General features: G+C 36.9%; 1 protein-coding gene across 3 annotated transcripts in view; it reads right to left on the bottom strand.

Moving 5' to 3' along the window:
• Positions 1–279: 279 nt before the first annotated feature.
• Positions 280–13,474, bottom strand: part of lin (protein lines homolog) — a 109,666-nt gene continuing 96,471 nt past the window's right edge. For all 3 annotated transcript variants that reach the window (XM_090402972.1, XM_090402973.1, XM_090402974.1), the window contains one exon: positions 280–6,249. In XM_090402972.1, coding sequence (XP_090259098.1) covers positions 5,694–6,249 — 556 coding nt within the window. In that variant the 3' untranslated portion in view covers positions 280–5,693. The remainder of the gene's footprint in view (positions 6,250–13,474) is intronic.

Here is a 13,474-nt window from a genome sequence, read left to right as displayed (position 1 = left end):
AATCAATTCCCTAATCTACTTTGCTGTATTTCTCTTGTATGGATCCTTAAAAATTTATTTTTCTTTACAACTGCGCCATTAAGGATGGCGTAAAATAATTGTTTTTCTTTTCCCTACATACAAGAGAAACATTCAGCTAAGCAAGAGAAATATCTCTTAATTAACTCTAATTCAAGCAACTCCTAATTCTTAATGTCAGTCAGTCGTGGCTATTATTATTCTCTGGTCACACGTCCTATATTTTTATGAGACAGTGCATTGGTAAAGCAAGATCAGGCAAGGTCAAACATGTTTATATATTCTAAGACAAATTAATTACAAAATTTAAACTGCACATATCAAGTGTCTGGTTCAGCCTAATACAAGTAGATAACAATGGAGTCAATACAAATAATGTCTAATTCTCCATACGATTATTCAAGTATTTTCGCTTAAGCTTTAGACAAAGCTATTAAATTTTCACAAATTTTCAGACACGTGGATAGACTTGAACACACTTTATCTTTACTCACGCTATAAACAGGAAAAAGTTAAAGCTTTTTAACCACATTCAATTTCTTTGCATTACACAACATTAGCAAATTCCTTGAAACTCTATATAATACTTATTCACATTCAAACAGAAAAATATGGCTTTGACTTCTGTAATACTTTCCTTGCTAATTGACAACAGAACCAACATTCGTTGCTTAATTTTCACAATCTAGGAATTAACATAAAACATATGGACAAGTATATGGGCATGTTCCGCTTCTTCCAAAAAAAGGATTTCCGATCAGGCTCTAGGTTGTTGCAGCAATACTACAGCACACACGTGGCTCATCGAAGAATCATACAGTAGGACATCTTGGAAAGGCTTGGTACTGGAAACAACTTTGAAGCAAGAGTCCTTTCGCCCCTAAATCTCTGCCTTTTATCTCATTCTCCTGACCTTGGCCCTTGTACAAATTAAGTTCCGCAGATTTGCTGAAGGGCTTTTCTCCGCCACCCGCTATCATTGAGTTTTGGTGGGGAAAACTTGTAATCTGGTGACCTTGTTGCTAGCCTTAGGTCTATTTGTCTAATCCTGCCTGAGCTTATTTTTTTGTCTTTACAATTCTAGTGGTTCTTATAAATTTATTCTAACAATTTGTTACCAGATTTAATACAGTAAAATGAGTTATTACATTAATTTAATTACAAGTATTTTATGTAAATTGAATTTCCCATGTAAAATCGACATTGAAAAATTTTACTTCTAAATTTTTTCTATATTTTGGAAATCCTGCCCTAGAAACTAAACATTGAACTTCTCCCCCCCCCCGCCCCCCTTTATTTTGAGTAGTGTGGTGACTGGGAAACGAAATCCATCTTCTACCTAAATCCATGCTCATAGTAATATCTGAATCCACAGGCTGGCTATGACAGCTGAAGAGCAGAATTTAAGCAGAAGCTTTCCCTTCCTCTGTAAGTAGTCTGTTGTACAGTAAGAGAAGGAGATGAAAGATCTTTTATCTCTTCTCATAAAGGATGTCATCAGGGTCTACTGCACTGGGGTGAGACAGTAAATGAGCTGTTTTTAGTTCTTCAAGGAATGGCTGATAGTAGGGCTTTAGTCCACTGGTAGAAAAGTTTAACGACTGTTTCTTTTGTTGTTCTTTCAATACTTAAATTCATGAGGATATGAAGCATTTGCTAAATGATACGACTTTACCCCACAAAGTGGTGTGTGTCTATTAAGGTCATCCATGAGAAGTACGGGCTCAGGTAGTTGCAGTATAAGATTAAGTTCATTCTCATTTAACTCATAACTCAGTGGTACATAACAATGTATTCCACATGGAATACACTATATCAAAAAATCTCATTGATATGCAAATCACTACTGCTTCCAGAGAAATATTAAGCTGGACATGGTGGAAAGAAGTATAAATGCCCACTAGGATAGCTACTCTACCCTGAGCAGGACCATCTCCAGTTCTGTCCTTTCAAACAGTGAAATTCCTTAAGGTTGGTTCTTCACTGTGTTTTAAACATACAGAAGATAGACTATTTAAGGGAGAGGTCATGATTTTCACGCATTTATTCACCTCTGTGGGATAGTGCCAATATAAGTTAGCACTACCCTCACAGAGTGATGTGTCTATTAAGGTCACCCATGAGAAGTATGGGCTCAGATGGTTGCAGTACAAAATTATGAAGTTTGTTCTCTGAGGGAGTCATGTTTCCTGCAGACATAGAATGGTTTACATTTCTGCAATAAAGCCTTAATATCATCAATATTTTGGCAAAATCCACAACAGTTCCATTGTAGATTTGTCTGATTGCCAAGATATTGAGGGCTGACCTTTGTTAAGCTTAAAGTTATCTATTAATTTAGGGAAGTATGGATGGCCAGTGTCCATCTCTTCCTCTGGAAAAATGTTTAACACATTATTTAGTGAGTTTAGTTTATATTTGATGGATACAGAAGTATCCATTTTTTTCTATGGGGGTGTCTGGGTTTATCTTTCAGTGATATCCTTTTCATAATTTTCTTGACAAGTGGGTTTTCATTGAATGGAATAATTTTTGGAGTGTTTTGGGAGTGAGACCATAGGTCATGCAACTGATGCGCTCCACAGAGAAGTACTCACACAATCATAAGTTCAGGTAGGGTGAAATGGACAACTGTCACCTCAGTGTAAGTATTTCAGGAGAGGTGGGTACGGGCTAGTTCCCATTTGCATTCTGATATATATTTTATTCTGTTTTTATCATTTCGATTTCTTTTTCATCTTTCCACTAGCCCACTCCCATGCATAAGAGTAGTCTAGATGATTTCCCTGACAGTTGACACTGTTAGCTTTCTTTGAAGAGCAAAATTTATTATCATACTCTTTATTATCATGCAGGCAACTTGGGTCGACCCATATTTCTGATATCTAAAGTATCTCAATGGATTAGGGATGTACAGCCTAGCAGGACAGACCTGTTGAGGTACCCTGCTTTTAAAGATGTTGGAGGTTTAGGTGTATCAAAATCATGATATTCTTGGTCAACACTAAGTGACCATCCCTATGTATCAGAGATAGTCACCTGGTCAACATTCTAATATCACTCCTCTAGGAGAGCTTAGTGTTTTATGAGGTGTTACTATGATTGGTAATCAGTCCTAAACCCTTTTGAATAAAGAATGGTGACATTTTACATATTGGCTTTTTATCTGATGCATGGATGATGAGAAACACTGGCATATTTATACTTGTGTGTTACTTGTCTTTTGTTTCTTACTTCTATTATCAAATGATGTATTTATCTATGGTTGCTGTACTTGGTTGAGACCTTGTGAGGACTGCTGAAAAATATGAGGATGAACAATTCATGCTCAAGGGATATTTTATTCAGTGCCAGAGCTTCCCACTCACCAAGCGAGTAATGACTGTGATCAGGAGTGGAATGACAGGGCTACCCCAGCACTGCAACAAACCTTGGGCCTCCATTCCCAGACCATGGGGTAGGACAACTACAATACTGTTAACCCTTGCAGGCAAAACTAACCAAATGATCCTGGTCAGGCCATCCAAGACTATCCATCTTGCCAAAGCAAATACCAAAGTAATGCAGGACTACTAGGATTTTCCTCTCTGAAATCTATAGGTCGCACTGCATGGCAAACACAGTGGCAGTGTGTTGGATCCCAGGGATAGTGATATGGAAGACAGGACTCAAGAGAAGTATAGCAAAGAATATGGAAAAAAAACAAAGAAAAAGAGCAAGAATGAAAAGTGCCAGTACCATCACACGGATGTCCTGTCCAGGTGCTCCATAAGAAAGGGCAACTCAGTTGCAGACTGCAGAAAATGTTGATTGCAAAGGATAGAAAAATCAGAACTCTATGGCAGACTCACAAATTTCTGGAAAAGAGTGTATCAAAAGTTTGCACAGAGAAAAATGAAAGAAAGTGAAACAAATGTTGGAAGTTTTTTCCCACTTGGTTAGACTATAATAAATTTAGTTTAATCCTTTATCCAAGTGTAAGCAAACAAAGTTTGCACCTGAATTATCTTCAGGACCGAGGCAACTTGTGGTAAAGGTGGACTAAGATCCCATCACTTGTCTTAGTATCTCCCATAATGCAAAACACATCTCCTTGCAGACTTGTATAATGCTATGCATTAAGGGAAGGGCCCAGACCCAGAGGTGGTGATACTAAGGTGGAATTTTTGACAATTGACATTTATGTCTTTAGGGGTGAAGCAAGATGCTTTTCATATTCCCCGCTATCTGTTGTGGTTGCAGTGAAGGTAAAATTTATGAGCAGAATGCTCACCCTGATTGGGCATAGAGATTATGCATCACTAAAGGAGGCCAATATAGCTTTTGGTCTTCTATATTTGAATATGTCCGTTGGATCGTATGCTGTAGCTTGTTGAACCAAATCGTTGGGATGTGTGGACGTCTTTAGGAAAAACTTGGTGGCTAAGGATCGTAGAAAAGAGAAAATATAGGGAATATTTGTGTCTCTGTGGAGTTACTAAGGTGGAAGTAATGAAGAAGTCATATTTACCTATATGAGTTGCCAAAAGGTGTCTCATCTTATTAAATTACTCTGGATTTAGAGAAAGATGTTGGAATTTTTTTCCCACTTGGTTAGACTATAATAAATTTAGTTTAATCCTTTATCCAAGAGTAAGCAAACAAAGTTTGCATCTAAAGTATCTTCAGGACTGCATAGCATTATACATGTCTGCAAGGAGATGTGTTTTGCATTATGGGAGATACTAAGACAAGTGCTGAGAACTTAGTCCACCTTTACCAGGAGTTGCCTCAGTCCTGAAGATACTTCAGGCACAAATTTTATATGCTTACACTTGGATAAAGGATTAAACTAAAAGCAGCTAAACAACAAGGATGATATTCAACCAGAAATGATCAAATATGAAGGTATAAAAATTTTATGATAGCTGCTTCATAATTTAGGTCTGTTCAGCAGACAAATTCCAGATGACTGAAGTAGAGCCCTCACCATACCCATCTATCACTGTCAGAGAAATAACAGTATTTCTCTGAAATAGTATTATCCCAATACAGGATATCACTTTCTGAGAAACCAAATTACATATATGCATGGCATGTGGAGACTTCCTTTGTTCCTGAATTTTCTATTGTAAATTGACAGATGTATTATTGTTATTCATTCAGTGGAATAAATTTATTACTTTTAGGAAGACCCATTTATTTTATCCAATAGAAAATTTCAAAAAATTTCACAGTAATTAAATTTGCCAAACTTACTTATCCTCTTAATGTCCCAAACACATGAGACAGATCCATTTTCTCTAAAACTCAGTAAAGCCTAATCACCAACCAAGAATCCCATCTTCCACATGCAGTGATTATCTCAATATAATGTATGTTTTGCAGTTCTGGTTCTTCCTTCTTTCCAATAGTAAATATGAATGTAGTAGTAAAATAGATTAATTCACTAGTTTATATTAAAATATTTTATTACTTTCTTTGTATTGTTTATATATTCCCCCCAAGAGAAATTGTAACTTTTTCTGCAACTTTGTCTTACATATTGAAATCAACCAAACTATCACCATCGTTTTTAAATATGCGCAGTGAATAGGAAGTAAAGATCGTAGTTTTAAGTCCGTTCATCTTTATCCTATTGACCTTAAATATTTAGCTGAATAAAAATGCATCAATTGTGCTTCTAATAAGGATTATCATTTTCTCTTGAACTGATATATTTCATCATCTTCATGGAATTCTGATATCCTTGGTAGTTTGCAGAATGAATTATATTTATCTTCACATTTCATCAGAAGTAGTACAAGGGGTTGAATGCTATATGGAAACAGCTTTCGGAGAGCTAGTTTCTTAAGAGTTAGTCTCAATTCTATTAAAACAGCCATTATAGAATGTACAGAAATATCTGCAGCTATACAATCAAATGAACTGTAAGTACATTCTTTTTGGACATCTTTATTTGACGTAGATGCTGTGTCATCCAGTACTGAACTTGAGATATTTGTTTTCTTGTAATTAAAAGGTAAACTTGTGCTTTCTTCTGTATATGCAGAATGACTTGTGAAGTTTTCCCAGTCTGCAAGTATGAATTTTAAATAATGTACAAGAAATAATAGCATGCATGTCTCATTAGACATTAGGAAGTCAATCAATGGCTCGTGATCATTACCCAATTCGTAGATGAATGTTTGAAATATTTTGTGAGGATTTAAGTCTTGCATAATCTTGATTAATCTTGAACTGTGTGGTTTTCTGAAATAAAAAAAGGTTACTATCAGTGATAAATGGTATAAATGTTATAACATGCTTTACAAATGTTGCCTCTAAAAAAACTTCATCATTTTTAAATATGTGCAGTGATATCATTAGTGCTGGATATCACTAGTTATATCACTCCATTTTAGCTATATGGCTGTGATTATGTACTAGGAGTTGCTGATAGCTTTTCAATTTGTGGCAGTATTGGTTTTGCTCCATTTTTGACATTATCTCCCTTCTTTCGAAATAATATCTATTCACACCATTTAGTTATCATGGAGACTATTTCATGCCTAGAAACAGTTATCTGAGGTTATGTATATACAGTAATCCCTCAATTATTCGACCACAGTGGGAAAGCAATTTGTAGGTTGGATAACTGAAAATATAGCTACGTGGATGTGCCAGAAGTCATTTGACAAAACTATATAGTTAACTGAAGGATCACATATTTCATGGCACTGTGATATGTACAAGAGACGAATGCTATAACGAACTAACTATAGAAAAGACTTGGCCTAATATCAACAAACCAATGCTATCTTAAGCTCACTACTGCAGAGAGTACAAAACCTTTACAATAGCAAACTGAATCCCCCCCAAAATAATGCCACAATCCTGTTGGATACTGCATAAAATTTGTTTTGAATTAAAACTATAAAATAAAAGATAGGAGAAAACTATTATTATTAACATTTGACCTCCATGGAGTCAGAGACTTATCGTGGGAGGTCACACGATTGCACACAGTGCTCATCCAACTGTGCCTTAAACTGATTCAATGTGTGTACACCAACATACTCAGGCAATGCATTCCGATCACCAACCACCCTCCATGCAAAGAACCTACTCCTCACTCCTCTGTTCACACCCTCCTTATACAGTTTCCATTGATGGCCCCTTGTTCTACTCCCCTCTCCCATTCTATGAAAAATTTCTTCCATGTCGAACCGATAACACCCCTGACTAGCTTGTATGTCTCAATCATATCCCACCCCTTCCTCCTATTCATGAAGCTCTGCAACTTACATTCTCTCAACCTGTCCTCATACGTGTGTAGAGGCTTAAGTGCTTAAGTGCAAAAATCCATTAAGCCTCCAACATACTCCACATTCTAAAGACCTGACTTCCTTTGTGAATCTTCTCTGGTCCCTTTCCAACATATCCTCGTCACCATGAAAACCCGGCGACCAAATCTGAGCACAATAATACATATGAGGCCTGATTCCTTATACAATGGAATCATAACCTCTCTATTTCTGCATGTCAGGGTCCTCCACATCATTACCATTATCCAATGTGGCCCCCTGAATTTCAGGACTTTGTCCACCATCACTCCTAGATCTCTCATATCCTCTACTTCCGTTAAAGTTTCCCCACCAAGTGTATACATTGCATCCCATCGTTGCTTACCAAATCTCAAAACCTTACACTTTGCAACATTGAACTGACAGTTCCACTTACCAGCCCAATCATGCAATCTATTCAAGTCCCTTGTAAGGCAATAACATCCACTTGACTTTGCATTGCTCTCTAGTTTTGCATTATCTGCAAACAGCTGGATATCACTAGTTAAACTCAACCATTGCCACTATTCCCCCCTTTCATATCTACTTTATGTGGACTTAATTCCCCTGCTATCATCAGCAGTACTCCCCCCCTCCCTTCTTCCCCTTTCTATCCTTGCAAAAAATACTGTACCCTTCCATTTCTATTCCCGTTACGATATCATCTTCATTCAACCATGTTTCACTTATTCCAATGATTTGGTGGCAAATAAACTCAATCACTGAAACCATTTCATTCCCTTTATTCCTGATACTTTTGGTGTTTGTAAACAGACACAGCAGTTCATTTCTAGGTCTATAGCCAGTCCTACCCAAGCCATGTGTTGGTTGTGATTTCCCCACTACACCTGCCCAATCACCTTTATCACTGCTTACCATATACCCCATTGTCGGTAACAAAGGAAATGGCAGGAATACAGTGATGACAGAACACAGCACATTGACAGAAACCAAAGACGATGTAAACAAAATGATAACATGAAAAGTACAAATGCAAACAATAATGGAAGGAATAAGAGGAGAACTAACAGAGTATGAAATTATAAAAATGAAAATCCAGAATTAAACATTTAAATTTCAAAAATTTATATTACCATCACTTACCTGAAATCTTCATAGTGAATTAAATATATATGTTACCGCTAAAGTGCAGAAATCAGTTATTCTGCAGATTATCTAGGGTGATCCGTTAACGTGCGGAAAATTGTTTCTTTTCTTAAATTACCTAGGTAATCTGCACATTACCTACTAGGCACTCGTTAAAGTGAAAATAAGATCTTTGCTGGAACAACAGCAATGTTTCTGTACGCTTAAATTAACATAATGTTATTTATTTATTTTTCGATATATAAAGAATCAAGTTAATACAATCAACAAATTAGTTGATAGAATCAATCAATTAAAAAACTATAATACAAAGAATCAAACGATTTAAAATATTATTACAATTAAGGAAATGAATTTGCAAAACATATGACACTGGCGAAACCAAACTAAAAGTGGAGGGAGAGGGGGGGGGAGTAGGGAAAGGAAATGAGAGAAACAAACTTTTGAACTTTAATGATACGGAAGCCGTTGATGTGCACATTACCTAGGTAAAATACGGAAAACTCTTGATTCTGCACGTTAACGGAGCAAATCAGTTAATCTGCAGATTAGCTAGGTAATGTGCACATTAATGTCTTTCGAGCTTTAGCGGTAACATATATAGTCTATAGCATTAAAATCAAAAAATAATCAAGACTTGGATAGTTAGTCAACTTTATATTTACAAATGAATTACCTTATAATTACATCATTAGCTTTTTCCCCATTCCCTTAGTCAGCCTATATAAGGCAATAGGACAAGTAGTACAGTTAGTGTGTTAGTCAGCTTTTTAATTAGACAAAGCCCTAATGATGGACATTTAGTCTCTGTTCAATTAGGTAGTGATTTATTCATCAGTTGTGCTATCCTACAGTGGCACAACCGCTTCCTTATCCCTACATGTTAGAGTACTTCTTTTCTTAGCAGCACTACGATGTGCAGCCTTTGCAACACTAGCAATATGCCCAGTCTACTGTCAACACTCACTCTCAAAATCCCTAATCTCATCCACTTTCTGCAGTTCGGCACCATCAATATAGTACACAGCCTTATATTTCTGTACTCCAAAATGCAACACCTTGCACTTATTGATATTAAAACTACAACCCTACTCTTTTGTCTAAGTACAAATTATATTCAAATCTTCCTGAAGGGAATTAACATGAGCAGTGCTACTTATAATTCTTCCCAACTTTATATCAGCAAACAACTGAAGATCTCCAGTCAGTCCACATGATATATCATTTACAAACAAGTTAAACAGCAGGTATCCAAGAACAAGACCCTAGGGGGGGGGGCACACCACTAGTTACCCTCCTTTTTTGAGACACTGTTCCATCATACACAGTACAGTAATGAGGGTATGAAGCACCTGTGGCAAGTGTCTAACTTGCACCCCCTAACCCAAAAATGAAAAAAATTTTGAAAAATTTAAATGTCACAAGTTAAATTTTTATGAAATGCAATATGTTAAATACTTACTATTAACCCCATCAAAATGAGTTGCAGTGTGTTGCCGAATTTGTGTGTCTAAAACGCCGTATTGTCGAAATTAAAAAATACAATATAAAATAGTGGACTTTTATATCTATTTATTTATTTTTACATTTTGTGCCACAAACCTAGCTTGTGCCCGTGGTGGGCGGCTCTTTCACCACGCTCTCGTTACGGCACTGATCATACACAACCTGCTGGTATTGTTCAGAGAGCCGATCTCTGATCCATCTAACCAATACACTACCTATTCTCATCCTCTGCAGCTTGTACACCAAGTTATTATGTGGTAATCTATTAAATGCTTTTACAAAGTCTAAGAATATCACTGTATATGATTCTCCCTTATCTAACATACTTGTCACAATGCAAGTAAATTACTAAAACAGGACCTATCCTTTACAGTTCCATGCTGACCATTATAAAGAATGCTATATCCATCAACCTAATCGTGTATTTTATTCCTTACCAATCTCTCCAATACCTTGACCACAACTGCAGTTATACAGACTGGCCTATAGTTGGAGACCTGTCTTAGAACTATGTTTGTAGAGTGGTACTATTTTGTCTTCTTTTCACTCCTTAGGAACCCTACCCACTGCAAGACTTTCATTAAACGACTAGGTTTAATGAAAGTCTTGCAGTGGGACTACCTTGTGTTTTCATGTAAATAAGGAATAACTATATTCAATGCTAAACATGATGAAGATAAAGATGTTTGATTGCTAGCCAATTTCAAGTAGAGGATTTGGGCACATTTCAAAATGGGAAATTAGACAATGAAACTTGTTTGTGCCTATGGTCTTACAGAAGGTTCTACTAAGAAAAAGTGGAGGAATTTTTCAAGTCATCAGAGAAAGAAAAAAAAAAAAAAACTAGTGGAGATTTAAACAACAGAGTATGAAATGAATACCAGATATGCAGAAATTTCTATGTAGAGGTAACCTTGAATCCATTAAGAAATGTAAAAAATAAACAAGTGAACACAGCAGTAAGATATTTAACTAACTAATCACTTATACAAATATCCAATTTTAAGTATCTTAAACCATTATCAGAGTAACAAAGAAAATTCAAACTGCACTGTGATAACATGTCTGTAATTCATGAATTTCACATGGCAGATAAACAGAGGAATAAAATCACCAAAGTGTAAAATTGTGTTAGCTTATATGACATTTTTCACGAAGTGACTACGCTTTGCTCTGCTGCAAACACATGACCTGGCTGAACGTAGTTCATAATGACAAGTACAGATAGAGAGGTTATTATTTCTCTTTGGCCGGCCTGGTTGGCCAAGTGGTTAGCGTATCCGCTCTCCAGCCAAAAAGCTGAGGGTTCGAATCCCCCTGTGGGCATGGATGTTTGTGATTGTCTGAAAATACTAGTGTGGTGGTGGTGGTTGGCACCAGTGTAGATGATGAAGGCAGTTGCAATTGGTGTCATAGAGTAAGTGCCCTCCCTCAATGAGTCTTTAGACTCCCTGGAGGTGTTAGATAATAATAGTAATAATCTCTCTTTATAAGGCTCGAATTCAGCTGCATTTTGGAAATATGCATTGTCACTGGCGTTTTTTGGGGACAGGAGATGTTGGAGAGGATCCAGAGATGAGTGACCAAGATGGACATGTCTATAGAATGCTCCCTATGAGGAAAGACTGAAGGTGTGTGTGGATTGCAGAGTTTAGCTGACAGGCAGAAGAGACATGACAAGTAGGAGGAGAGCAAGAAGTTGCCCCAGAAAGAGTGTGCAAACTAGATTTTTTACTTGGAGAGTGGTGAATGAATGGAGTGCCCCAACAGTGAATAAGTTTAAGGAGTGGTAGGACAGGTATTGTGTGAATAATGATTAGCGTGGATCTCCTGCAGTGAGTCTTTAACTCCATGGGAATATCTATATAATACTAATAAATATATTTTATATCGATCTGATGAAAAATTATTATTATTATTCAGTCTCTATTGAATCAAAAGACTCATTGTGGGAGTTCCTTCTTAGGAAACACAAAGTCTATCATACCACTCCTGGAGCTCAATGACCATTCTTGATCTTGCCACTCTATCAGGAAATACATTCCACAGTTCAACCACCCTCCATGCAAAAAACCATTCCTCACCCCTATTGCTCACGCTTCCTTTCATAACTTCCAGGGATGGTCCCTTGTCAATGCTTGTTCCCCGTGTTCCACCAAGCAAAAGATCTCCCCAGTATCAAGCCTGTAACTACCTCTCCACCACAGTTTTAAAATCTCAATCATATCACCTCTCCTTCTATCTACCAAACTCTGCAGTCCAATTCTCATAACTAACATTGTACAGCCCTGAAACCATCTTTGTTATCTGCCTCTGTATCTTTTTCACAGTTAATTTATCCCCTTCAAATCCTGGGAACCAAATTTGAGAACAAGTCCAAGTGTGGTCTGATCAGGGTCTTATACAATGGAACAGTAACTCTTATCTTTGCAGGTCAGCGTCCTTTTCGTATTACAGCAATCCTCTAGGTTAACTTCACCACCTTTGCAATATTATTTCGTGAGACCTCCAGGGAGTCAGGAACTCATCAAGAGAGGCTATCATACTTTTCCTTAAATTCATTAACACTAGATATACTCACTACCCCTAAGGCCAAATTATTCCACTCACTCACTACTCTCTGGGAGAAAAACCTAGCTCTTACTTCTTTCTTGACTGTGAACATACTTAACTTCCATGGATGCCCCTGTGCTCTCTCTGCACCTTCCATATAATGAAAAATTTCATTAGTTGATATCCTATAACATCCATTCAAAAGTTTATAGACCTCTATCGTATCACCCCTTCTCCTGTTAACCAGAGTCTACAATCCACATACAATCTGTCCTCATAATCTAAATCCCTTAATCTGGATATAATCTTTGTAACTCTTTTTTGCACCCTATCACTAGCCTCTTTATCCCCTTGAAACCCAGGTGTGGTCTTACCAAAGTCTTATAAAGAGGCAAAAGGACTTCCTTATCCTTACATGCCAATGTTCACTTCAACATCACAATTATTCTCTGAGATGTATTTGCAACTTTTGCTATGCAACCTTTGAACTTCAAATTCCTATCCACCAGTATGCCAAGATCCCTTGCCTCTTCGGTTTCTTGTAGCATAAACTATGCTAATATAATATGCTGCTGGAACTCTAATCATGCTAAAGTGCATAACTTTACATTTAATAACATTAAACTGATAGCCATTTTCATTTGCCCAAATTTCTAGCCTGTTCAAATCATTTTGTAATTGCTGAATATCAGTAGCATCCCTGATTACCCTGCCTATCTTCACATCATCGGCAAACAATTGCACATCTGATGTTAGATCCTTCCTCATGTCATTAATGTATAGACTGAACTAATATCTATCTGCCAGCCAAACCCTGATCCAAGTCCAGAGTTTATTTTCGAATCCCATATTCTCCAGTTTATGCAACAGCCTTTCGTGTGGTATCCTATCAAATGCCTTAGAAAAATCCAACATTATCATAGTGTATCCATTCCCTTTATCCAACTCGGCTGCAACATTGTTATAAAATATGAGCGATTGCTAAA

The sequence above is a fragment of the Typopeltis vanoorti genome, chromosome 13, assembly GCF_054136105.1.
Source record: "Typopeltis vanoorti isolate ZY-2024b chromosome 13, IOZ_Tvanoo_1.0, whole genome shotgun sequence".
Classification (NCBI taxonomy): Eukaryota; Metazoa; Arthropoda; class Arachnida; order Uropygi; family Thelyphonidae; genus Typopeltis; species Typopeltis vanoorti.
The sequence above is the reverse complement of the archived record's forward strand: the minus strand, read 5'-3'. Positions and strand labels throughout refer to the sequence as shown.